The following is a 27,978-nucleotide window of genomic DNA, read 5'->3' as shown; positions in this document are numbered from 1 at the left end:
TCACCAAACATTCTATTCCAATATTCTCACTTACCAGTTTTCCAGTCTTCCAGCACCCTCCACCTTCCCTTCTTCATTACTCTCCTTCCACCTCACTTTCCACCCTCTGTAATATATATATATATCTGTTCTAAGCGACCTTGGTCAAGCTTAAATTATTTGCAAAACGACAAGGTGGTGGTAGTGATCACATGGCGTGGAAGAAGACTGGTGTCGGGGAGATTAGGCCCATGCTTCACTTGCTAATGCCACTCTGCATTCATTGGGTTGCTGAGGAAATGACTGTTTCGGTTCTTGTTGATGTTGTTACTCGCGCCCTTTGTCCGGATGAGTCGACCTGCACCCAAGCTATTTATATTAACGGTCTTCAGCAAACGGTAACATAATATCCCTCTGTCTGTCTCTGTCTCTGACTTTGTTTTCGGTCTTTTGTTGGTTTTGGGGAATATCAAATAGATGAGTTTGTTGAACTTGGCGTTTTCTTGTCAACCTGGTTTGGTCGTTTCAGGAAAATTATTAAGAAATTATTGACAGTCAAAACACGGTTGAAATTTTTGTTTGGTTCTTCCTGAAGTCTAGTTGCAAACAATGAGTTTTGGTTAAGAACAGGGAAGTTCTACTTAACCAAGGCAATTTTGGCTTACCCTGTTTCCATTGGATATACGCGGACTTCCTTTTGTTTTGTCTTTTCTGCATTTTCTAGAACCCAATTGGTTCCCTGATGTTCTAGTTTAATAATTCGAGGATTGATCGTGTTCTGCTGTCATAATTCTGGATTTCTTCCTTTCTTTCTAAATCCTCTTTAAAAGTACAAAGGATTTGGGAGCATTTGTTAGTTTTCATTACAGAATCTTCTCTCTTAATTTTCCTGCATTTTCACGGCTGCCAAACATTCCCCTAAAAAAAAGGCTCGACGAGAAAAGAAAAGATAAGAACAAGGTTCCCTCATGTTTCACAATAATATTCCTGAATAAATCATGTCATCATGATCGTGGCCATTTATTCTCGAGAAATACTTTGGGTCCGAATTCCTAACCAAAAAAGTGTTTGGAAAGTTTTTATTTATTTAGTAATTAAGAAATTATTTTTCAGTGATGTTGGGAATTTTTTTAAAAAATATATTTAAAAATATAAAAAAATGAAAGAAAAAAAATTCAAAAAGAATAATAAAAAAAAATTTAGTGACAATTCGGGCCTCTTTATTCTCTCTGATATTTTAAGGAATTGAAGTGATTTATACGTTCATTCATATCTTCTCCAAACTGTCAATATCAACTTTTGCTTTTACTTTAGATAAATTTTTAAAGAATTAAAGCGTAGTGTCCTGAATCAACGCCAATGGATTATAATGCTAACTTTACGTAAAATGCCAAAACATTACCATATTATCCTTGTGCTTTATGAGCAAGTGTGCAGAATGATTCTCCTGGCTTTGTCTATATAAATAAGTCACACATTTATCCAATAAAACGGTTGGACTGGTACAAGAGGACCGATTAATTTAAAGCATGTTAGTTTAGAGTAATCTATCCTATTAACATGTCAATTTAATCAAGCCTTGTGTCATGAAATTTCAAAAATTCCTGATCTATGTTATATACTTGGAAAAATGTCTCATTTCTAAGAACTTGGTGTTTATTGACAAACCATATCTATCTCGGATAACTATGGCTGTTCTTTTTGTATTTCACTTTTTACTATGTATTTGATCGATATACAAGGATAATGATAGGTAATTGATCAGGATTTATTATGTCTTAATATCTTACAAAATATTAATTGGTAGATTATGCATACATATTGTTCCTTGTTTCGAAATTTTTTTTTAATAAAAATTGAATTGATTTTAGCAATTACTAATTCTTGTCCCTTGAAAGTGAAGTTTATATGTTGCCTGGCGTGAAGTTTATTTCTACTTCATCTTTAAAGTAGGTGACCTAGTGAAGTTATGAAATATGAGGCAAGAATTAAATTGTACCCCAATGTGACCAAGTTCTGTACTGTATACTGTACCAATATATTAGAAAGGTAAAGTTGCCAGGCTCACCTAGCGAAATTGGATAGCTTCCTCTTTTCTGTCTTGTGCTAAATCATGTTGGTTTGTTCTTTATATATTGTGGTTTTTTATACTCTCTGGAGACTGGAGGGGGCAGCTGGTCTTTCAACCAGTGTTTTGTTCTGAACTGTATTTACAATTGCACAGCTTTATCACAGGCTACATGGTTACCATAACGTGTAATTATTTCTTTAAAGGGGTGTTTTGTTTTAAATTGGATTTGTTATTATATTTAATATGGAGTTTTGCCTGCTTTTTGTTTGAAAAAATCATGTAGATGTATAACAGAAGATTCCTTTCATATATATAAATATATATATATATATATATATATATATATATATATATTTCTATAAATTAATGTTGGAAACATACTTTTTTGGCAGATTGTTGGAATTTTCAAGATGGTGATACTTCCACTTCTAGGCCAGCTTGCAGATGAGCATGGGCGGAAACCAGTGCTCCTTCTTACCATATCTACTTCCATATTTCCCTTTGGTACGTTTCTAGTGAATATTTTTCATGGCCTGGCATTTTAAAAATACAAAGCTGTTTAACAACTATTTTAAACTGGTAATAGCCTGTAAGAAACTTCCAGTATGTATGTTAATTAGTTTGTTTCCAAGTCATGGTGGTTCTCTTCTTTTGAAGATGTTTTTGGTGTTTAAATTTTGGCCCACTTCAATGACAACAATCTGGTCATGTTCTCCATAATATTGATAATTGTGTGAGTGAACTTTGAAGTTTTCAAACAGAGTGATCGCATGGCATGCCATACTCCAATTTCTAGACATGGGTGAAATTGCTGAGGTGTTTCTGGGTGTATGGAAAATGTGCTTGATAAGATGAACCCTTTTGATATCTATATCTAGTTTGCTATGATTAGATTTAGAATCAATTATCAAGTTTTAGGGAGACAGTTGATTTTTATTGTAGAATGAGAGATGCAGGGATTTGAGCTTATAAATTTACCTATCGGTTTGTGAGCAAGGCCTATACAGGGTTATTTTCGATGCTACCATTAAATCATTATCTATACTGTCAATATCATTATGGGAGTTCACTTATTTGATTTTACTATGTTCTTGTTTCAGCATTACTTGCCTGGAATCAGTCTAAGGAATTTGTATATGCTTACTATGTGCTTCGTACAATTTCGTATATTCTAAGTCAAGGGAGTATTTTCTGCATTGCTGTTGCTTATGCGGTGAGAATTGCTCTTCAGTGACTGAAAATCATGAATGGGGGGAATATTGGGGTAACATTTTCCCTTCCTTTGGTAGGCAGATGTTGTCGATGACAGTAAGAGGGCTGCAGCTTTTAGTTGGATTACAGGTCTTTGCTCTGCTTCACATGTATTAGGAAATCTACTGGCACGTTTTCTTCCTGAAAAATACATTTTCCCGGTATGTTGGTGCCTTAACATCAGTATTAACCATAAGATCTTATTTTGCAATCATTTTCTTTTGTTAATCAGTTTACCAATTAATCCTTTTGTTTCAGGTTTCAATAGCTCTCTTGATATTTTGTCCAGTTTATATGCAACTCTTTCTGGTTGAGACAGTTAAACTGGCTCCCAAAAGGGATCAAGATTCATCTTGCTTTACAAAGACAATTAATATTTTCCATAAACGATTCAAATCAATGAGAGATGCAGCCACAATAGTTATAAGCAGGTAATTCTGTCTTTGCCTGAGACAGCTTAAGATGTTCTCACCCTGCTTTATTTGCATTTGATTTCTGGAATCTAGTAGGCAGTCTTTTTTATGTCACATAACAATATAACAGACATTGTCTTTGGCCGTAATAGCTTCATTTTTCTGTTACAGTCAAACACTCAGGGGCATTTCTCTTGTTTCCTTCTTCTATGAATTGGGAATGTCTGGCATTACTGGTGTCTTAATGGTATGTTTCCTATTAGGCTATTAGCTCTGAAGTCAACTCTGAATGACATTATTTGAATCATTGTTAATATCACTGAAATTGACACCCATTCAGAGTGAAGTTCCGTGGAACTCAGATTTGCTCACGAGGTCATTTCAGAAAGAGTCTTAAGATAAAATTACCTGGAAAAACCTAGTAAAAGCAGAAGGTTTATTGTTATATTTGTTTTTGTTTCTTGGAACCTGTATTTGGCTAAGATCTGACTGGCCAATACCAGCAGTTGGCATATGTAATGCACTAGACCCAAAAGCAAAAAAAGAAAAGACAAATGGAGAAATATGGAAAGGGAAATACCCATAGAACGGCATAGCATACCTTGTAGTAGGATTTGTTTGAGAACATGTTCCTGACATATGAGAATATGGGAAGATTTTGGGAAGAAACAAAATGAGAAAGGAATAGGAGGAGAAATCAGGTGAGACTTGGAGAAAAAGCAGAAGATCATGAAGAAGTCAGGTGGGGGGATTGAATCAGAGGAATCATAACATATGGTAGCAATGGTATGGGACCAAATCAACCACACATGTCCTGAACCCACTAAAACACAGGAGGACATCTGCGGGGGAACTTGCTCAGAAAAAGAGAAGCTGTGAAAGTTCCAGACTTTGGATGGAATACCTAGCAAAAGGCTTTCCAAATTTATGTTATAGCACAAGATAGTCCTTTAATCTGCTCATAAGTGTAGTTGTACATTCCAACCAATCCTTGCAATTGAATAATGATAATTTGTGAAACAATTCCTGATTTCTTTTTGACTCAATGATTTGACTGTGATGCAAATAACTGTGCAGTACTATCTGAAGGCTGCTTTTGGTTTTGAAAAGAATCAATTTTCTGAAATTCTGATGATGGTTGGAATTGGTTCGATTGTGTCTCAGGTACAGTCTGCTATGGAGCTTATATTTTCCATTTGTTTCCCTTTTTGAAGTATTGTATGTTTTTGGCTTGTGCCAGGTTTTTCTCTAAATCCTCAGCTTGTGTGATAAAAACTATTCGGTTTTGTGGTTTGCTTCCAGATGCTGGTGCTTCCTGTAATCAATCCATTGGTTGGAGAGAAGGTGATATTGTGCATGGGTTTACTTGCTTCAATAACTTATGTAAGTCACCTTCTGATGCTTTTTTTTTAATCCGCCCTACTCAAATACCACACACCCACCCCCCCCCCCCCCCCCCCCCCCCCCAAAAAAAAAACAAAGAAAAAAGAAAAAAGAAACACTAATGGTGATTTTTGCGGTGCAGGCATTATTTGACGGCCTTGCTTGGGCAGCATGGGTATGTACGAACTTAATGAATTTGTTATTTAGTTCTATCCTGAAGGCAAATTTTCTATGAAAAAGCTAAGTTGGTTAGCAGGCAGTATTTTAGTCTCAATGATTTTGGACGTATAAGTGTGTGTGTATATACATTTCCATGCATGATGTATAGTTTATTGACACATAATGTTAGCCATGAAAATATTAAGTTTTGGTACAATTTAAGTTTGAATATATTTTGAAAACCTTCTATGCTCTTAGAGTTTCATGTGCATGCAGCAAAACAGGTTGTTTCTTTTTTACAAAGATTCAACGGTCAGAACAATCATCAGTGATATTCATCTTTCTTTTAAAGTTCCATGTGTCCTTTATGAGATTGAGTCAGTCAACGTTTCCATTATGGCAGAGACAGCAAAAGATATAACTTCTCAGTTTGGTTCATGAATTTCAATTCTGGATACATTTCACTATCTAGTAGCAATAATGCAGCACTGCCACAATGCAGGTGCCATACCTGAGTGCCTCATTCAAAGTTGTTGTTGTCCTTGTACGACCTGCTGTAAGTATTGAAAGTCAATTATTTTCATAAAAGTACTTGAAAAAATATTTGATGTCGTTTTTTTTTTTCAATTCACTATTCAATTCTAACAGTAATTCCATTATGCTCATCAAAATCTTAATATGCAGACTTATGCTATCATTTCCAAAGCATCAAGTTCAACCAATCAGGTTTGAAACATACCTATGATCCTATTACCTTGCAGTCCATATATATGGGTATATTTCCCATTAATTAGTATTTCCACCAAAAAGCATCTTTCATAAATTGGGATAGGCTACTGAATACTTGTAACAGAAGGAGTAGTGCTATCTGTCTTGTCTAAAGAGTGTCACATTGCTTTGCGTCCTCTATTGTCTTTACAGGGAAAAGCACAAGGATTTATTGCTGGTGTGGAATCAATAGCTAGTTTGTTATCACCACTTGTAATGAGCCCATTAACTTGTGAGTGGACCAAGTCAAAGTAGCTATGTTAATGTTTTGATCATCTCATGTTTTGCTAACCAGTTGAATTTCCGTCTCAGCATGGTTCCTATCTAAGAGTGCCCCATTCAACTGCAAAGGTTTCAGCCTTGTATGTGCATCCATATGCATGGTGAACATCTACTCCCCCATATCTACTCTCTCTCTCTCTCTCTCTCTCTCTTTCTCTCTCAACTAAACCAACCTTTTAATTTCCTCAGGTTATTGCTTTATGTTATGCTTGCTTGCTTAAACCCGATGAAGCCTCAAACTGTGGTTCGGAGTCGGCGGATGACATTGAAGCTCCACTTCTAGGTGATCGTTGATGATCCATTGATTGTAGGTCTCAAGTAGTTTGTAAATATTTTTCTTGGCGGATAATGTAAATATTCAGCATCCTTGAGTAGATTGATGTTGCAATTATGGTAGCGCAACCAAGTTTTCAGTATGCAATTTTCTTAAGAAAGTCTCTCCCTACTACTTTCCTTCACATGTTCACTTTTCTTGATAGAAATCAAGAAATGCTGTAAAAATAAAAATAAAAGCTTTTTCTAGCTTTTTTTTTTTTTTTTTTTAAGATGAAGTAAGAGGGTGTTAATAAAATATAAAATAAATAATAAAATCTACATCTTCTTGTAAATTTAAGGTTTTGGGATAATTGGTGATTTCATATGGTATCAGAATAGAGGTCCAGAGTTCGAATCTTGACTCTTCACTTTATCTCATCTAATTAAATATTTCACGTATTGGACCACCCATTGAGGAAGAGTCTGACCTATATATAAGGGGGAGTGTTAAGATATAAAATAAATAATAAAATCTACTTCTTTCTATTAGTTTAAGCTTTTGAGACAAATATTGATTTTATATGGTATGTGTTGGGTGGTCTTGGGCCTTTCTCAATCACCAAAACTAGCTCAAGAGGTGAGACTTTTCTTTACACTAAAAAACTGACCATCAGCCCCTTCCACAACTGATGCGGAACAATTCCAACAATTTCTTTCTTACACATCGGGGCTTGTGTCGAAAGCAACAATAATTCGTTTTTCCTGTAGATCGTTGGTAAACTTTGACTTTGATACCAATGTTGGGTGGTCTTGGGCTTCTCTCAATTTCAGAAGCTAGCTCAAGAGGTGATTTTTTCCTCATATTTAAAAATTGACCACCAGTCTATTCCAATACTAATGTGAAATAACTCTAACAATATGAGGAAAAAAAAAAAGGAAAAAGAAAAACAGGACACTTATAATTATTAATTCTGTCATGTTTTAGATTTAGGAAAAACAATATCTTTTTTTATTCTTCAAATTATTTACTCAATTTAAAATACTACCACCAAATATGCACTTTTCATTTAACTCATTAATTTGAATATTGTAAGACAATTTATCATCTCGGTAAGAATTGATTTAATCTTAAGAAGTTAAGATGGATAAAAAATTGTGATATGAATCGATTTGAAATTTTGAATGTTAAAGAGGGACATGAATTAAATTATTTTCCATGTTTCTAAATTATTTTTTTAAAGAATATAATTAAAATTACAAAAAAGAAAATGATAGTAAATAGTAAATAATTGGTTGAACCCGATATGAACCCACCCGAAGCCAACCTACCCGAATTTGAAGGATTCGAACACCGCCGGTTCGCCATTTACCCGACAAGTTTCGAGCGCCTAGAAATATCAGTAAGACGGGCAGAGTCTGCAGAGATAAAAAGGCAGAAAATCTGATAGCTTTACCATTAAACCATAAAAACGGCCATGGAAGTTCTCTCCCCCTCAGCCGCAACCATAACACCGCATATATTCCCAAGAAAAGCCCACAACAGCAAACCCCAAAATATCACTGTAAACATCAAATTTTGCAATCCGCCGAACAAAAGAAACCACCTTCATCTCTCTTTTTCTTCTTCTTTCATTTCTTTTATATGTTTCTCTTACACACCAAGTGCGACTTTAACTTCAACTACAAAGACATTTCTGACTTCCAGTGACAACCACCACTGGATGGTGCTCATGGAAGCTCCTCAACAAGGGGTCAATTCCAAACCAGAAGTTATTGACTATTACGTTAATACCTTAGCAAGAGTATTGGGCAGGTGGGGGAAGTTTCGTTTTAATTTTCAGATAAAATTTTTAAAATTTTTTGCGTTGGGTCTGAATTATGCTTTGGTTGTGGTTTGAGCAGTGAGAAGGATGCTCAGAGTGTATATATCATGCATCTTGTGATTCCCCTTTCGGTTTTTGCTGTGACATTGACGAAGATACTTCCCGCGAGCTCGTCCGTAAGTTTCTGTTCTTTTTCCTTTCTTTGATATCATTCTAGTTTGCAGCAGAATGAATCATCTGGTTGTGCTTCAATTCTGCACCATATTGGTCCTTCAGATTTTATGTTTGGGGAGAAGTTGTGAAAGACGTTTTCATTGCTACTTATGTGCGGCGAATGTCCTGTAGGTCTACCTGAGGTTTTATCGGTTAGGCCCGACCCGGATGATAGTGCTGTTAAAAAGACATACAGCTCACTAACAGGAAGTACTCGGTTGTTTCCTGTGGCGAATACCAATCACTGGCTTGTTCGGATGGACAAGCCGGGGGTTTGAGTTGTTACGAAGGCACAAATGGTTGATTATTACGCTCAAGCACTGACCAAGGTGTTGGGGAAGTAAGAAAACAAGATTTTTTTTTTCCTGTTCCATTTGGTTGTAACTTTTCGAACAGAGCATCAATTTGATATTCTTCCTTTGATCACTTTGTTTTTCTTAACCCTGAAAATGGAATGGTAATTTTGTAGCGAGAAGGATGCTCAAATGTGTATATATCACGTTTCTTGGCGGTCAAACTTTGGGTTCTGTTGTAGCTTGATGATGAAAGTGCAAGGGAACTAGCTCGTTAGTATTTTCATTTAATTTAATTTTTTACCACAATTTCCATTTTGATGCATTTCGTTGGTTGAGGACAAATGCTTCCAAATGTTCAGGTGTACCCAGTGTAGTATCTGTTCGGCCAGATAAAAACTTTGTATCAGAGAATGAAGATTATGGAGGTTTGTTCCTTTGTGTAGTAAAAATACAGTCCACTTCCATATAATATCTATTTTTGATTGTAATTTCAATGCAGGTATCATATCCTCTGCCTTTTCTAGCTTTGAACTTCACTTATCGACTTGAGCGTAATTGTATATGGTGATATCTTGATCTTTGAGATATACTAAATAATTTAAATACAAAAAATAGCCAGATTTGAAAGATATATGGTGTTGGGGTAAGAAAGAGGTGAGTGTTTCCAATCCGGTATTTGTCTAGCTAAGCAGCTAGAAGTCTTGGAGATGCATTGAAAAAGGCAGATGCTCAATGTCTTTGCAAGGGAAGCTGACGCTGAAAATAATAACTTAATTATTGCCATGTTACTGGGTGCTAGAGTATTCATGGATTGATAATTTATCATGGTTTTGATAGATTGCTTAAGTATGATTTAATCCCTTTGGAGAGAGGATTCCACTTTTGAAGTGGAAGATGACATTACTCATCTTATCTCAGTGGAAACTTTGCAATTGGTTATTTAATAACCAAGATTATATACCATTTATTTGTTTTATAAGCTATTGTAGTCATAAATCTTTATTTTTATTAATAAGAAGCCAATTTGCAATGAATAATTTGTAATTCCACCATTATCTATAGATAAGAAAAAGGAATAATTTGTAATTCAGATTTTATCTAAAGTTGACCACTAAAGTAAACAAGGCTTGTTTTCCAGGAAATTTACAGAGTAAGGTTTGTTTTCCAGGAAATTTACAGAGTTTTATGGATCAGGCAGATTCTTCAGAAGCAAGTCAAATAGCCCCCATAAAAACAAAGAAACTATTTATTACCGGTATGCTGCAGCTTAAACTTGACTTATGGATTCTTTACTTGTAAAAGTGAAACTTTAGCTGTCCACCTTTTTGGGAGTAATTCAAGGTGCAAAAGATCTCTTATTAATTTACCTAGCATACGTGCTTCTTTTTTAATATTTTTTTGTTGAAGTATGCCTCTTTTAGTTTAAATTGACTTAAATCTCTCAAATTAACTTCAAACACAATAAGGTTTTCCATTATGGAAGCATTTATAAGTTTATATTCATGAGATAAAAAAATTTCTTATGTACCAGTAACTTCATATCTCCCTCTTTTCTTGTACCACAACAGTTTGAGATCTCTTTCAATAAACAGGCCTGTCATTCTATACATTTGAGAAAACCTTACGAACAGCATTTGAAGGCTTTGGCGAGCTTGTTGAAGGTAGGTTGCAATTTTGTGCTCATAAAATGCAGCATTTCAATTTCTTAGAATCGGTATGCTCATGATACTGGTGTAATGCTTTCTCAACAGTAAAAATTATAATGGACAAAATTTCTAAAAGGTCCAAAGGTTATGCGTTCCTAGAGTACACTACAGATGAAGCTGCTAGTACAGCACTCAAAGAGATGAATGGCAAGGTTAGTTCACTGGCATCTTCCCCAGCCCCTTCCTCTTTTCCTATATATATATATATATATACACACACACATACATATTTTTTTTCATATGAATCTTCCTGCTTGTATTTCTCGTGTTTAATACTCATAGATAAATGGGTTGGTTTTACTTCAGTTTTGGTTCAGAATTGTAGACAAAACAATTAAAAAACTCTCAATAATAGAAAGGCTGCCTTACTTTTGGTTGCTCTTCCTTGGAGATCATTAATGGCTGGATGATAGTTGTTGATGTTGCCAAGACCAATCCACCAAGATACAGCCGTCCAAGATAGGAATAATCCCACAGATAGAGACTGAGACACAGACTGCCCTTAAAAGTTTTAAGGCTTATGGCCCTCACAGTGTTGGACTATCCTGCAAACCAGCCACCTAAATTTTGTATATTGTACCTGCCATAGATCTTTTTTACCAGCTCAAAATGTTCTTTAAAGTGAAGCACCAGTGGTGCATATTACGGAATGCAGCATCTCTCTCTCTCTGTCTCTCAGCCACATCCACATGAAACTAGTAATTACAAAATGCATCGAACAATTTCTTTTTGACATTGAAATTGATGCAAGGATTTCCATCATCCAAGGCCTTAGTTACTCCGTATTTTCTTGTTTCTAAAAATTATTGAATGGTACATGATCAATGTATATAAAAACATTTAAATATCACAATAGTTGGATAATTAATTATTGATGAATGATAATATATAGGTGGAACACAATTAATCACAATATATGCAAGATAAACCTGTTGAAAATCCATCCGTTATCGGTCCAACAAAAGGGAACAAATCTTCAGTTTTGGCTGATATGCCAATAATTCATGCAACAAATACAAATGATGATCTCCTATTGTGCATGGAAGCACCATAATTACACAGTGAATCAATTATATTAATTTACTTTTCATTTTCTTGTCGAAGATACCTGGTCTATAAGTTGAAATGATCATGTCTTTAAGAATTGGGAACTGAATCCATACAAAGAAGGTAACCGGAACACTAGCCAAACAAATGAGAGGAATTGCAATCTAGAATTGCTCATGTAGGATGATTAAAAGAGCATTGGAAAAGGTTATCATCATGGTCGTAATAGACAAAAAATGGTCAAAAGACCTATAATCATTTGCTTGGGCAAATACTCAAGAAAATCTTCTTCTGCATAACGTGATGTGAGGATTCTCAAAAACATCAAGATCGAAGTCGAGACAAAAAAAAGTAACAATTCATCCGATATTATAAAGAGCATAAACATTATTTTTTTCTTTAAGAATATTGAAAAGCCTGTAGTTTGGTTGTTACCACCTAGATTCACAAAAGTTACACCCAACATAATGGTAACTATCAGAGCACCCACCACTGTACCTGACGATATTGTGTCCTTCATCCATTTCTCTACCTTTTCCATCATGTTCTTATAGTTCTTTGTAAACAATTGTCGGGGAGTTAAACCATCCTTGTTGGTAGTTTCCTTAGCCTTGGGATGGACAATTCTCTCTATCTCATGCATGTGTTAGAAATAAATTGTTAGATTACGAATGCTACCAAAACTATTTATTTGGAGAGTAATGCCAAAGATAGTGATGAGCTGCACAAGCACCCTACACTCTTTTTGAAAAAGAGTGAGATTCACTATTAAAAGATAATTTTTTTATGTGGGTTATATATTTACTCACTTTTTAAAAAAAAAAGTACGTTGTACTTGCACACTCAATGACTAGTTCAATTACACCACGTTCAGTTTGAGCTGGGTGATGAAAAGTTTGATAAACAATAGCACGAACTCTAGTTCGTATACCTTCTTTCATACAAAACTTGGCCAATTTCTTGTTCATTTTTTCTCATCATCCAAGCCCCCCATATGGCAAACCCTAAACACTAAATAGAAAATTAGAAGAAAACGTGAATAGATAATGTGAGAGAGGAAACTTTGAGGACTACATCTTCTTAATATGAATAATTGAATAAGGCATAAGTCCATATTTATGGGAAGAGAAGTGTTATGGCCACAAAAATATTACATAAAGTAAACTCGCAAACTAATGTGGTTTCATATGATCTGTTAGATATATTTTACAATAAAAGTAACTTTACAATCTAATCATGTTGTACCACATCAAATCATGTGAACTTATAAGTTTATTTTTGTATAATCTTTTTGTGGTTAAAATATTTATTTGATAGGAAAATTACTTAGAGATAGATATAATAATAAAATCAAATCTTAACTTGAGTTTGATTTGATTTTATCTTTATCTCTAATATCCCGTAAAACTCAAGGTTGATAAGAATGAAGCCTTGAATTTGAAATTCATTTCTTTATTGTCATAAAAATTAGTCCAATGTAACAAGTGCTTCGTCAAAGAAGGCTTGATTTGCTGATGAAGACGAAAATCATGTACTTAAACAGCAAAGTCGAAATGTAAATCGAGCAGACATCGATGGGTCATGGTTGCGATGGCATACACCATATCCCGTTGGGATACCGCTATGCGGCCAGGCCCGCAAGTCCATTATATCCTCAACGAAGCATTAAAAATGCCTTTGTTATGTTGGAGTGATTATTGCTGCATTGATTTTGTTAGGTACAGAGCATCTATTCTATTACCTGTTTGTTCTTTAATGCTGTGAATCTCTTTTTTATAGACATTCTCAAGGGGTCTATACTTGGAATTGGGTAGTTCTATTTTGGACATGGTTTGTCGGAATATTTGACCTATGCGGTCTGGTATGGAGTGACGTTGGAGACTACGAAAGGAGGAAGAAAGGGATAAATTTCCAACATTACCTATAGATTTAAAAAAAATAAAAATAGAGAGAGAGAGAGAGAGAGAGAGAGAGAGAGAGAGAGAGAGAGAGAGAGAGAGAGAGAGAGAGAGAGAGAGAGAGAGAGAGAGATTTGTAATTCAGATTTCATCTTAAATTAGTTGGCCGCCACTGCTAGATCTTTCCATTGTAGAGTAGTAAACAAGGTTTATTTTGCAGGAAATTTACAGAGCTCTATGGATCAGGCGTGCACAGATTCTTCAGAAGCAAGTCAAACAGCCCCGGTAAAAACAAAGCAAATACTATTTATTACCGGTATGTTGCAGCTTGGACTTGACTTATGGATTCTTTGCTCGTAAAAGATATATACTTTAGTTGTCCACCTTTTTGGGGAGTAATTCAAGATGCAAAAGACCTCTTATTAATTTACAGAGCATACATTCTTCATTTTGAATATTTTTTTTTCATGTTGAAGTATGCCTTTCTGGGTTTAAATAATCTCCCATAATAACTTCAAACGCAATATAAAAGTTTCCCATTATGGGAGCATTTATCAGTTTCAATTCACACTACAAGAAATATGTTATTTAGCCACGATTTTCGTTCCCATGACAACCGCTAGTGGGAAATAGACGGCTTATGCCACAAAAAGGCAACAACAAAATAAATAATGTTTATTGTCACGAGATTCCGTGCGGCGACTCATAAGCCGTGCCTATAAGTGGCCTTCAACGATGACATTTCTGTCATGTTAAAAGTTGAGCGGGAATTAATTAGAGTAGTGGCCATTAATCAAAAGCCCTTCACACGGTCAGTGTATTGCTTGTTGGGAAACCATATACGAGCTGAGCCCCAACTTGCGATTTCGCCTCACCTTCGACTACTCTCATACAAACTCGATCATCAACGGTGGTTTCCTTGCGTCGGCTCCCTTCGATGTCCACTCGCTGCCGACAGTTGTCGCCCATTTCGACCTCACTGCCGCCAGTTGGCGCCACTCACGAGTAGGGCGTTGATTTCTCTTCTCAAGATCGAGCATCTCTCCCTCTCCCACTTGGTAAATCTCTTGCCTATTGTTGCCTCGTAAGAAGTGTGTGTATCTCTGGTGATTGAGCCAGGTTTCATTCTCTGGAAATTTTTCATTGTATTTGTTTAGCTATGAATATACGTTCAAAGGGACGAGGTTAGATGCGAAATCCAAAATTAGATTTCCTGTATTGGAGGTAGATCTATGCGCATGCTAGAAACTTTGAAATACAAGTCTAATTTTACATGTATTTAATTAGGTAAATTAATGGTTATTCCTTGGTTATGCACTCATGAGATTAAAAAAAAAATGTCTTGTGTACCAATAACTTCATTTCTCCCTCTTTTCTTGTTCGATAGCTAATGACAGGATTGCTAACATGAAACTAGTGGTGCATATTACGGAATGCAGCATCTTTCTCTCTCTTTCTCTGCCACATCCACATGAAACTAGTTATTTCAGAATGCATCGAACGATTTCTTTTTGACATTGAAATTGATGTCATGATTTCCATCAATCCAAGGCCTTAGTTACTCCGTATTTTCTTGTTTCTCAAAATTATTGAATAGTACATGATCAATGTATGTAAAAACGTTAAAAATATCACAATAGTTGGATAATTAATTAATTGATCATGAATGATAATAGGTCGAACACAATTAATCACAATATATGCAAGATAAACTTGTTGAAAATCCATCAGTAATCGGTCCAACAAAAGGGAACAAATCTTCTGTTTTGGCTTATATGCCAATAATTCAAGCAACAAATACAAATTATTATCTCCTACTGTGCATGCAAGCACCATAATTACACAGTGGATCAATTATATTAATTTAGTACTTTTCATTTTCTTGTTGAAGATGCCTGGTCCGTAGGTTGAAATGATCATGTCTTTAAGAATTGGGAATTGAATCCATACAAAGAACGAGACCGGAACACTAGCCAAACAAATGAGAGGAATTGCAATCCGTAATCGCTCATGTAGGATGATTAAAAGAGCACTTGAAAATGTTATCATCATGGTCGCAATAGAGCAAAAGAGAGTCAAAAGGCCTATTATCATCTGTCTCGGCAAATACTCAAGAAAATCTTCTTCTGAATAACGTGATGTGAGGATTCCCAAAAACATCAAGACCGAGGTCGAGGAAGAAAAAAGGGACAATGCATTGGATATTATGAAGACGTTGAACAAAAAATTGTTCAAGGACTTTGGCAAGCCCATGCTTTGGTTGTTATCACCTTGAAATGAAAAGACAGCTGGAAACATAATAGTAACAATAAGAATACCCACCAACGTACATGACGTTGCTGTATTTTTCATCCATTTCTCTCCCTTTTCCTTCATGTCCGCATGGTTCTTCGTAAATAGTTGTTGGGGAGTTAAACCATCCTTATTTTTATTTTCCTTAGCCTTGGGACGGACAATTCTCTCTACCTCCTGCATTTGTTAGCAAGAAATTGTTAGATCAAGAATACTACCAAAACTATTTACTTGGATATATAGTATTATGAAGACTGAAACTTTAACCTTACATAGAAGAAATAGCAAATATATAATAAGGTCAATACTTCCAAATTATTATTAAACTACCTAGTCCATGATAAAATCGTCAGCTCCAATAATATTGGATATTATATAGTGCTAGATATATATTCCAGACATGTACAATGATAGAGAAAAAGACTGGAATAGATCTATAAGACCAATCCTTGTATATCCCAGTACGTACCTAAGCCTCAGCCTTCTACGACCTGATCATCAAATTATTATAAAGACAGAGAAGGTCTGATCAAAATCTTTTATTTCATGCTTTTTACGTGTTACAATATTAATGTTCAAGATCCGAAATGCCAACGTGACTGTCCCAATTTGGAACAACAAGAATCGAACTGCAACAGAATGCATGTTGCATTCGAAGATTATAGATATTATGACTAATATTTCAGCTGCATGTAATATATATATAGGCGTCCAATGTGGTATTGGTACTGTTTCTTTCCCTGTACCATGAAGCTGAAAAATTAATGTAGATTTAGATAAGTCTTGCTGGAAACCTACTTCATATTTTTATTTCGGTTTCACTTGAGGCACTCAAGTTCTAACAAGAATTCAAGAGAATCTTAATTAAGTCTTGTTCCAATCAGGGAGTATGACACGTACTGCACAAATCTCAAGCAATGGTATGAGGCTACTGATTACAAGCTAGTCATTTTATAAACTTCTTTTTTAAGCCAATTGGCTTTCTCATGGAACTTTTTCAAGGGATTTTGTTCACCAATATTAATAAGAGAACGAAGGTCCTTGCCAGGACCTTCTTAATTTTCATAAGATTAAGCTATATTGTTAAATTAATCGAGATATAAAACTAGGGGTATAACTGGGATCCTTATAAATACCCCAAACTAGTACTAGTAAATACAGGAAAAAAAAACTAATAAAAATCAATTAAGTTGATTAAATACTCATGATTTCTAGTTCAAAAGGCCATGAAAAGGTATACCAAAATGGCAATTTTTAGAGCAGACCAATATATGAACTGTTGCAAAGCTTCTACAGCAACCGGTTATAAATAATGGAATATTAGGACCGGAGCAATGAATTGAAGTGAGTTGGTTGATGGGAATCTTTACTCTCCCATCTTAATTTGGTCGGAAGCCGCGAGTTAAAAGTGGCTTAATATGTGTAAAAAAGAGAATATGTCTAAATCGTAAGAATTGTTGCACGCACCCAAGGTGCGCGTGTGATTATATGTTGGAGAGTAATTAGGACAAAGGGTGGAGAACACGGGGGAGAATGGCATCAGAAAGGTTGCCTGAGGGGCGTATACCATACATGCAATGGATATAGGGCGATAAATTTGACTTCAAATTCCTCTAAATGGAAAAAGACAAACCTAAAACAAAAGAGCTTAGAAGATGGAGACATGGCCGAAGAAAGAGGAGGCCAACAAGGAGGTGCAAAAGCTAGATCCTCTCCTTTCGCCTCAGGTAAGCACAAAGGATCACGTGGATGCAGAATGCTAGGCGGACAACATGAGAGAGAGAGAGAGAGAGAGAGAGAGAGAGAGAGAGAGAGAGAGAGAGAGAGAGAGAGAGAGAGAGAGAGAGAGAGAGAGAGAGAGAGAGGACCTTGAACCATTGTAACTCTCTTTGCATCTGTAAAGCTGCCCCTGGAATTTGATTAATCCTAGTGGAATCTTCTATCATCCCTGCCATATGTAACATGTTATTTCCATATTTGTCTGCTAAACATGTCAAGTAGCGGCTCATATTTCCATCTAGCCTGTATAAAATGCTAAAGATTTTTTCTTGACGATGCAAGACACCAAGCATCAATATGTTCCTTCCATTTTCATCTTGCGCCCATAAAATTAATGTTCGATTCGTGTTAAGCATCTCATAAACAAACTCGACAATCCCGTTCTCGGCAGCCCGGCAAATGGCAGTACAAACTAGGCCATCCACAAGTTGTTTCGTATTAGATTCTGATATCACATGACACATTTGAGAAAGAAGTTCATTGGACTGGACATGGATCTTCTTCGTTCCGTACAACTGTGTGATTCCTTTGACAATTATCGAGACATTGTCAATTAGTTAACTAGATGAAATTATAAATAATTAATAATAAAAGAGAAATGCTTTTTGCAGTCGGCAAATGCAATCGGCGTGCAGTCGTGGAGAAAAAAGTGAATTAATATGGGACCTACATGAAAAAAAAAATTATTTTTATAACTTTTTTTTATTCATGTAGGTCCCCCATGAAAAAAAAAATTTTTATAATTTTTTTTTATTCATTCCGTACAGCCGACTGCACGCCGACTTCATCTAACAAAGCCCATAATAAAAAGGAAAAAAAATTTAAAAAGAAGTGAATGATTTTGATGGAGTGGACAGGGTATACCCAAGAAGTCGAGGACTCTTGAACCTAGATAGCAACACGTCGCAGACGGTACTGCAAAGAATAAAACAAAAATATTTGTTTACTTACAGATATTAGAAACTTTTACCCAAACAAAGCTAGCAGAATATTTATTTTTCTACTTACTAATTCGCAGTCTTTGAATGTTCACGTTAGTTTCTGCTTATTGAGGAACTTTTATTATATAAAGCTAAATAAATATGTGTGTGATATCTCAAAATAAGTTATAAAGGTAAAGAGAATATGTGATTTTACATTACTTATGAATGAAAAGTTCTTACTCTTTATAACAATTTCAACAGACTCCAATGGTTTTATTGAGTAGTCATTTTAAAGTATAGGCTCAAATCTTAGTTAGCCCTCCCTTGAGGTGTTAAAATATATAATATGCAATGAACCTCATCATAGACATTAACCCCCTTGAGGTATTAGGACTCATGCCACCAAAGCTCTAATGCATAGTTCAATTTATAATTAACCCCCTTACTGCCTATACTATACCTGATATTTTCATGTTATGCATGCATGGCTATCTTAAGTTACTGTAAGATGTCTTTTCTTTTGTGTTTTCTTTTCTTGGGTCATGAACATTAATATTATTTTATAATCAACCAATGTGATGGTGCTACCTCATAAAAATAATAATTTTCTTATTTGAGTTTCAAATTTGTACATAATCTTTCACTATTGAGACCAAAAAAAAAACATTTATACAAAAACTTGTAAAAATGAAATATTGTACCTAGCTAGGTGTATCGATCATTGCTCTTTGACTAAATAAGTGTCGTTTGATAGGAATAAATTAATGATGTGGCTTCAAAGGAGTAAAATTCCATAATATCAAACTCTTATATACCATGCAAGTATTAGATCATCGTAGATTATCATGCACAAAAGAAAAAGATGCTGGCCAAATTACAAGCCAAAATCATGGGAAAGTAAGCTTAAGCAAAATTATCATACCTGATATGTTATTTTGATTTTCTTGATTGCTTTGGCATTGTTTTCCGTTTGAAACGTTAAAAAGAGCCTCATCACTGGTCGGAGTTGCCGATGGAATGTCCATACCTTTTTAGCAAGTAAAAGTGAATAAATCTAATTAACAATATGGTAGAACTTTTAATATTCTAGATTTTGAATGATCAAATAACCCTATCAAATAAAAAAATTGTAAAACTGAAATTTCGTGGATCAAATAACCCTATCAAATACAAAAATTGTAAAATTGAAATTTCGTGGGTGTATTGATCATTGCTCTTGGCCGACTAAGTAAGTGCAGTACATTGATAGGTACAAATGATGTGGCTTCAAAGGAGTACTAATAGATCATAGATCATTATCACACTATAAGAAAAATGGCCTTTTGAGGCCAATTTATAGCGGCGAAAAGACTATTAGCAACCAAATTTGGTTGCTAATAGTCTTTTCGCCGCCAATTTGGTTGCTAATAGTCTTTTCGCCGCTATAAATTGGCCGCAAAAGGCCATTTTTCTTGTAGTGACAAAACAAGAACTGAAGATGCTGGACAACCAACAAGCCAAAATCATGGGAAAGTAAGCTAAGGCAAAATTAACATACCTGATATGTTATTTTGATCTTCTTGATTGCTTTGACATATTTCTCCGTTTGAAACGTTCAAACGAGCCTCATCATTGGTTGGAGGTGCCGATAAACCTTTTTATCAAGCAAAGGTTAATAAATCTAATTAACAATATGGTAGAACTTTTAATATTCTAGACTTTGAATGATCAAATAACCCTATCAAATAAAAAAATTGTAAAATTGAAATTTTGTGGGTGTCTTAATGATCATTGCTCTTGGCTGACTAAGTAAGTGCAGTTTGATAGGTATAAATGATGTGGCTTCAAAGGAGTACTAATAGATCATAGATCATTACCACAAAACAAAAACTGAAGATGTTGGCCCAATTACAAACCAAAATTATGGGAAAGTAAGCTAAGGCAAAATTCACATACCTGATATGTTACTTTGATCTTCTTGATTGCTTTGGCATTGTTCTTCGTTTGAAATGTTCAAACGAGCCTCATCATTGGTCGGAGGTGCCGATAAGCCTTTTTAGCAAGCAAAGGTTAATAAATCTAATTAACAATATGGTAGAACTTTTAATATTCTAGACTTTGAATGATCAAATAACCCTATCAAATAAAAAAATTGTAAAATTGAAGTTTCATGGGTGTCTTAATGATCATTGCTCTTGGCCGACTAAGTAAGTGCAGTTTGATAGGTATAAATGATGTGGCGTCAAAGGAGTACTAATAGATCATAGATCATTATCACAAAAGAAAAACTGAAGGATGTTGGCCAAATTACAAGCCAAAACTATGGGAAAGTAAGCTAAGGCAAAATTTACATACCTGATATGTTACTTTGCTCTTCTTGATTGCTTAGGCATTGTTCTCCATTTGAAATGTTCAAATGAGCCTCATCATTGGTCGGAGGTGCCGATAAACCTTTTTACCAAGCAAAGGTTAATAAATCTAATTAACAATATGGTAGAACTTTTAATATTCTAGACTTTGAATGATCAAATAACCCTATCAAATAAAAAAAATTGTAAAATTGAAATTTCGTGGGTATCTTAAAGATCATTGCTCTTGGCTGACTAAGTAAGTGCAGTTTGATAAGTATAAATGATGTGGCTTCAAAGGAGTACTAATAGATCATAGATCATTATCACAAAAGAAAAGCTGAAGATGTTGGCCCAATTACAAGCCAAAATTATGGGAAAGTAAGCTAAGGCAAAATTCGCATACCTAATATGTTACTTTGATCTTCTTGATTGCTTTGACATTGTTCTCCATTTGAAACGTTCAAACGAGCCTCATCATTGGTCGGAGGTGTCGATAAACCTTTTTAGCAAGCAAAGGTTAATAAATGATCTAATTAACAATATGGTAGAACTTTTAATATTCTAGACTTTGAATAATCAAATAACCCTATCAAAAAAAAAAATTGTAAAATTGAAATTTTGTGGGTGTCTTAATGATCGTTGCTCTTGGCCGACTAAGTAAGTGCAGTTTGATAGGTATAAATGATGTCATTTCAAAGGAGTACTAATAGATCATAGATTATTATCACAAAAGAAAACCTAAAGATGTTGGCCAAATTACAAGCCAAAATTATGGGAAAGTAAGCTAAGGCAAAATTCACATACCTGATATGTTACTTTGATCTTCTTGATTGCTTAGACATTGTTCTACGTTTGAAATGTTCAAACGAGCCTCATCATTGGTCGGAGGTGCCGATAAACCTTTTTACCAAGCAAAGGTTAATAAATCTAATTAACAATATGGTAGAACTTTTAATATTCTAGACTTTGAATGATCAAATAACCCTATCAAATAAAACAAAATTGTAAAATTGAAATTTCGTGGGTGTCTTAGTGATCATTGCTCTTGGCCGACTAAGTAAGTGTAGTTTGATAGGTATAAATGATGTGACTTCAAAGGAGTTCTAATAGATCATAGATCATTATCACAAAAGAAAAACTAAAGATGTTGGCCAAATTACAAGCCAAAATTATGGGCAAGTAAGCTAAGGCAAAATTCACGTACCTGATATGTTACTTTGATCTTCTTGATTGCTTTGACATTGTTCTCCGTTTGAAACATTCAAACGAGCCTCATCATTGGTCGGAGGTGCCGATAAACCTGTTTAGCAAACAAAGGTTAATAAATGATCTAATTAACAATATGGTAGAACTTTTAATATTCTAGACTTTGAATGATTCAATAACCCTATCAAATAAAAAAATTGTAAAATTGAAATTTCGTGGGTGTCTTAATGATCATTGCTCTTGGCCGACTAAGTAAGTGCAGTTTGATAGGTATAAATGATTTGGCTTCAAAGGAGTACTAATAGATCATAGATCATTATAACAAAAGAAAAACTGAAGATGTTGGCCAAATTACCGGCCAAAATTATGGGAAAGTAAGCTAAGGCAAAATTCGCATACCTAATATGTTACTTTGATATTCTTGATTGCTTTGGCATTGTTCTCCGTTTGAAACACGTTTCAAACAAGCCTCATCACTGGTCGGAGGAGCCGATAAACCTTTTTAGCAAACAAATGTTAATAAATCTAATTAACAATATGTTAGAACTTTTAATATTCTAGATTTTGAATGATCAATTTGATCAATTTTTTCTTATAACGACAAAACTAAATAAATAAATAAATAAAATTTGAATTTCGCCCTAGGACAACCGAAAATAAAAGAGAATAAATAACTTAAGGTATAGCATCGACTTTATAACTTAAGTATATTTTATTGTTTTAGCAAAAGGGAACCTTTGAAACCAAAAGTATGAGGATATTTGAAGGCATATACATGAAATGAATTCTTATCGAAACTATTTAGATTCGCGTTATATTTTTTATTCTTGAATTACATTATATTTCATTTTAATTAGATTCATATATATTACCTTCGCTTTATCGAAAGTAGTCGTGGGTTTATACTTTTAAGTTCATTTATATATGATTTTAGATACTGAAACTGTGTTTTATATTTATAGGAGAAAATATACAAAGCCCTCTCAACCAAATTCCGTTGTCAGTGAAGGTGATGGTTGAATCTTTTCCCACAACTTCTACCTCTCGGTAATACTCATTTTCATGAGAAGTTGATGTATTGGTGCTGAACTTGACTCACAAAAAATAGTCCTTGGTGAAAGTGCTAATAACCTATTTTCCACCAAAATACTCATCAGATACCATTTAATTTGTTAGGAGTTTCTTGGCAGTAAATACTTAATTATGTTTTGAAACTTTTCCCATGGATTCTTAGCATCATAGGTTTGGGGAGTGAGGAGAATTTTTTATTTTAGATGAAAGTTTAAAATATTATATTTTAATATTATTATTATTTTGTGATTTGAAAAAGTTAAATTGAGAATTGAAAAAGTTGAATTTTTTATTATATTTTATATAGAAATTTGAGAAATTTGTAATAATAAAATGAGAATTTTGTGTTTGAGATGATAATATAACAATTAATTAATATAGGTGCACTCAATCTACACCATCAATATAAGCGACTACTAGCCATTATTTGAGGATATCCAACAGTACATCTATGTAAACCCCCAAAACCATTTCACACCAACAGATCAGGACTCATATCATGCACTACGTACAATAGTTAAACAACCTATTTAAATTTGCATGTTCTGGGAAAAGTCAGCACATTATTGTGAGGTCCTTGTAGCATGATAAATCAATGCAATTAGTTTGATACCTACATAGGATGTCTAACACTACATCATGACTGTATTTTGAAATGACATGATAAGTAAAATACGGCCACTATCATAACAATATCACATGATGGATAAACTTGGAATATCATGATTCATGCACATCCATATATATAACACAATTTTTAACATTCCAATATGACAAAGTCAACGAAGGCTGCCAAAAAATTTGTAAGATACATATGATTATTTTAAAAAAAAATAAAGGAAATATTTTTTAGAAAAAAATATTTTTAAAATACTAAGTGATTTTACATTTCTCAAGTCTTAGATTTTTTAGTATTTTTTTTAAATGCAGGGCCAATTTCAGTGCCGGTTGGAGACCTGGTTCTTCTGGTCCTTTATGCAGCTGTCAATGGATTTTGTGATCAAATGCCATTAGACAAAATTTCTCTCGTCAATACAGCTAGCCCCCTATACTGAGATATATAGCTTGTTTGGCCTGACTGATTTTTGGACAAAGCTTATAGGTAGAGGAACCTTTACATTCAGTGGACCAGGCATTGGCAATTACCTTGATTGATCACGGGTCCAAAATGATAGCTTCTAGTGGAGACAAATTCCTTCCGGCTAATAAAGATACTGAAGAATCAAATTAACAATCTCTTCTACATGTTAGTACCCTTCAAACTGGAGAATGGCCGGATATCGAAGGCGGTCGAAGTTTCTGTGATATATGATCACATATGTTTTTTTTTTTTTTTTTTTTTTAATTTAGTTTCAACTTTGAAATTTTCAAATTTTTCTTTTTAAATTTTTAATGTTTTAACAAGGGTATCTGCTAATTTTTTATGGAGCGGGGAGATTGCTAATTTTTCATAATTTGAGGGAACAGTTGTTAGAATTAAAAATTTTTGGGGTGATTGGAAATAGGGGTGTTAATAAAAAAAAAAAAAAAGGAAAACCGGTTGAACTAGACTAGACCGAACCGGTTTGTAAGCGATCCGGTGTGGTATAACGTAAAATTAATATAACATGTGATATAACCTAAAATTAATTTTATAATTTTTAATATAACATTTGATATAACATATAAATTTTAATCTTATAAAATAAAATATTAATCTTAAACATAAACATTAATATTAAGTTATTAATATAAACTTACTCTTAAAAAATATGCATCAATCATAAATACATTTTTGGAAGAATAAATTATAATATATATATTCTTTTTGTAAATACATTTTTACACATTTGATCATGTATATTCACATAAAAAATCTAGAACTTATATAGAGTACTATAGTTAAATTCAATTTTATACAAGTATATGTTAATTATTATAAAAAATGTAAAACATTATATTATTATTAACATAAATAATCCGTAAAATCAAAAAAATTGGATTGGACCGGATCAAAATTGGAAAAACCAAAAGTTTTAGTTTCAATAGTGAATCGATCGGTCCAATATCGGTTCTTAAATTTTTAAAATTGGTATATACCCAATTCGGTTCTAAAAAATCTACAAAACTAGACCGAATCAAAATAGTTACACCCCTATTAGAAATTATAGTTTGAGGGCTTTATATATTTATATATTCCATCTGTTTAATAAACACATGCACAACACTTACAAATTTCTTGTGAAATTCCCGATATCTATTCAATTACGTACCAACTGGTCTTTTACCTAATTCCAAATATGATTATGATTTTTTATCTTTTTTTCTTTGTTACAACTAATAGAGTAGGGATTAAAGAATACTATATATACAAATTGACATAACTTATTCATATGATATGTTAGATTTATTTTATAATAAAATTAATTTTATAATCTAATGGATCCTAGTCTGTGGGTTTACTTTATGAGATCATTTTGTGGCTAATTAAATAATTTCTTTATTTTAATTTAGGTATTCTCATGGATCTTGATTTCTTTTTTAATTACTAAATAGAAAAAGTAATCTAATATATGTTATTGATGGTGTTTTTTTAAATGAGCCATTAATATTGAAGAATATTACAATGTAAAGCAAGAGAATTAAAGGAGAGAGATGTAATACGGGAGTAGATGGGTTGTTTCCAAAACCCGAGCTGATTTCCACTTGGGAAGAACTGACGCATAGAGGCCAATGCCAAGATGGGAGACTCTTCATAGTTGTCAATAGCCAGTGCCAAACGCGGGCTGCGTTTGATTAAATCCAAAGCAATATCTGTTTTGTCGCACGTACGTGTATCATGTACAGAACATGCAAAGCAATGATCAAAGAGGAATTATTATAATTATATTACCAAGATCTCGAATGAAATATATGGCAAGAAAATAACAGCTGGGAATTAATGGGCTGTAAGTTTTAATTTTACGCTGAAAAATATTTATACATGCTTAATGTAATAAGTTAACTCTATTTAGATCACATTAAATCATGTTAATGGATAGAATTTCTTGTTTAAAATTTACCTGATGAGAAATATTTCAACTATAAAGAGTTTGTATAAAAATAATTTTATAAATTAATATAATCTAATATGATTTATCAATTATAAAATAACTTTTATTATAAAATAAATCTACAACTCACATTAAAGATTATTGTAACCCATTTGTAATTGTAACACTCTCTTAACGGACAGTATAAAACGAGTCCTTACCCAAAGTTCCGGCGTAGATAGCACAGGTAAGAAGCGTAGCACCATTGCGGTCGTCATATTCTGGAATCCATTCTTTATCTGGAATACGATAATGATAATACAAACGCCGCGCCATTTCTATTTGCCCGAAATCAATAGCCATAACAACAGGAAGATTATTCCCTTCGGTAACTCTAGTGCTGATTAAGTCAGAGTTTTTATCAAGCATGCAATTCACCATTGGCCAATTTCCAAGCACCGCAGCCGTGGTTAGAGCTGTGTAACCGTCACTATCTTTCATTTCCAAGCTCCTTGCCGACATATATCCCACCAACTCCTTCACTATATGCTCACGTCCATTTGCAACAGCAATGTGAAGAACCGTTTCGTCTTTATCTGTGATTATCTGATTCCATGGCTCATCATTGGGGTGGGACTTACGAATGTCTTTAATATCATTCAACTTATTGTCTCGCACGGCTTTGTGCAATCGCTCAAATAACTCTTCATTCCGATTCATGTTCTCCTCCCGCGTACCCATCTGCGGCCATTTTCCCCGATCCGAAATGTTAAATTTCAAAAATTAAATATATACGTACAACAATTTTTATTTTTTATAACCATATTTTAAAAAAAATATATATTTTATTTAAAATATAATTATATAAAATACTATGAATCTGTCATTTTGCATTGAGAAAAAAGGTAAACTGAATGAAACTCATCACTCTCATGTAAATAGATAATTAATACTTACGACGCTGGACGGGATGGAGGGATTTTCTCCGAAATTAGTACTGTCGGTTTGTAGTCTATCGATCTTGACTCTTGAGTACGCAGGTCATCACTCTCAGAAATTAAGTACTCTCATGAGTTGGCTGTTGAAGTCCCCGGAAGACAACGAGCGATCTTGCAGAAACGATGACCTGCGCACTCAAATATATAGGCCTTGGAGTTTCTCCGTATAATAATGATAAGTTTACTATTATTTTACTCTTTTATCATTTATTTTAATTTTTTTAATTTTTTTTTTATTTAATGATTAAATAAGTGACTATCACTAAAATTATATATTTTTAAAATTTTTTTTTAATGATTAAATATGTTAAAAAAATACTTAAAAAAATGATAAAAAAATAAATATATTATAAATAATAAAATAATAATAAAAGAGGGATAAGTCATTACCCCCTCTCCGTATAGCTACTGCAGAAGGAGAAATGATCGTAACCCAAATAATTGAACTAATCCTGTTGGGGACCTGGGGTCTCCACTCATGATTTCTTTTTTCTGATTAAAGCAGCCGGCCTGAGATTCCAAATGGATTGGGAACATAAATCTTTTAAATCATCTTTATCCGTACTGTAACACTGAAAAGGTATTTGGAATCATATAATCATTGCCGACCAGTTGGGACGTCTAGTGTACTTCCTTTGTCGCAATTGGTACGCAATATCGAGGAATCAGATGGGATAAAGATAAGAATAATGGTAGGTTTATCACTATTTTACCACTCTTTTATCATTTTTTTTAATTTTTTAATTTTTTTAATTTTTTTTTTACTTAATGATTAAGCAAGTGACTATCACTAAAATTATATATTTTTAAAATTTTTTCTTAAT

General features: G+C 33.8%; 2 protein-coding genes and 1 pseudogene across 11 annotated transcripts; 2 read left to right on the top strand and 1 right to left on the bottom strand.

Annotated features, from left to right (window-relative positions):
• The first annotated feature begins 2 nt into the window (after positions 1-2).
• On the top strand, positions 3-6,740 carry LOC122293227 (hippocampus abundant transcript-like protein 1). 2 transcript variants are annotated; one of them, XM_043101746.1, is made up of 14 exons: positions 3-377; positions 2,443-2,554; positions 3,151-3,263; positions 3,340-3,462; positions 3,560-3,732; positions 3,886-3,961; positions 4,792-4,878; positions 5,017-5,097; positions 5,240-5,272; positions 5,759-5,812; positions 5,941-5,982; positions 6,178-6,256; positions 6,337-6,407; positions 6,496-6,740. In XM_043101746.1, the coding sequence occupies exons 1-14, from the start codon at positions 192-194 to the stop codon at positions 6,598-6,600; spliced, it is 1,335 nt and encodes a 444-aa protein (XP_042957680.1). In that variant the 5' UTR covers positions 3-191; the 3' UTR covers positions 6,601-6,740. The 2 variants fall into 2 exon arrangements, with proteins under 2 accessions (XP_042957680.1, XP_042957681.1); XM_043101747.1 differs by lacking the exon at positions 3-377 and adding an exon at positions 1,840-2,235.
• Positions 6,741-7,944: 1,204 nt separating this feature from the next.
• On the top strand, positions 7,945-14,108 carry LOC122294556 (annotated as a pseudogene).
• Positions 14,109-15,245: 1,137 nt separating this feature from the next.
• On the bottom strand, positions 15,246-27,306 carry LOC122294554. 9 transcript variants are annotated; one of them, XM_043103395.1, is made up of 14 exons: positions 27,114-27,305; positions 26,378-26,897; positions 25,789-25,938; positions 22,474-22,572; positions 22,073-22,168; positions 21,673-21,768; positions 21,272-21,367; positions 20,873-20,968; positions 20,474-20,569; positions 20,076-20,171; positions 19,461-19,565; positions 18,480-18,530; positions 17,705-18,141; positions 15,246-16,013 (listed from the first exon to the last, which is right to left on the bottom strand). In XM_043103395.1, the coding sequence occupies exons 2-14, from the start codon at positions 26,895-26,897 to the stop codon at positions 15,399-15,401; spliced, it is 2,553 nt and encodes an 850-aa protein (XP_042959329.1). In that variant the 5' UTR covers positions 27,114-27,305; the 3' UTR covers positions 15,246-15,398. The 9 variants fall into 9 exon arrangements, with proteins under 9 accessions (XP_042959329.1, XP_042959333.1, XP_042959331.1 ...); XM_043103399.1 differs by lacking the exon at positions 19,461-19,565; XM_043103397.1 differs by lacking the exon at positions 21,272-21,367.
• Positions 27,307-27,978: the final 672 nt, after the last annotated feature.

Source organism: Carya illinoinensis, chromosome 14, assembly GCF_018687715.1.
Source record: "Carya illinoinensis cultivar Pawnee chromosome 14, C.illinoinensisPawnee_v1, whole genome shotgun sequence".
NCBI lineage: Eukaryota > Viridiplantae > Streptophyta > Magnoliopsida > Fagales > Juglandaceae > Carya > Carya illinoinensis.
This window is presented reverse-complemented; position numbering and strand designations above follow the sequence as displayed.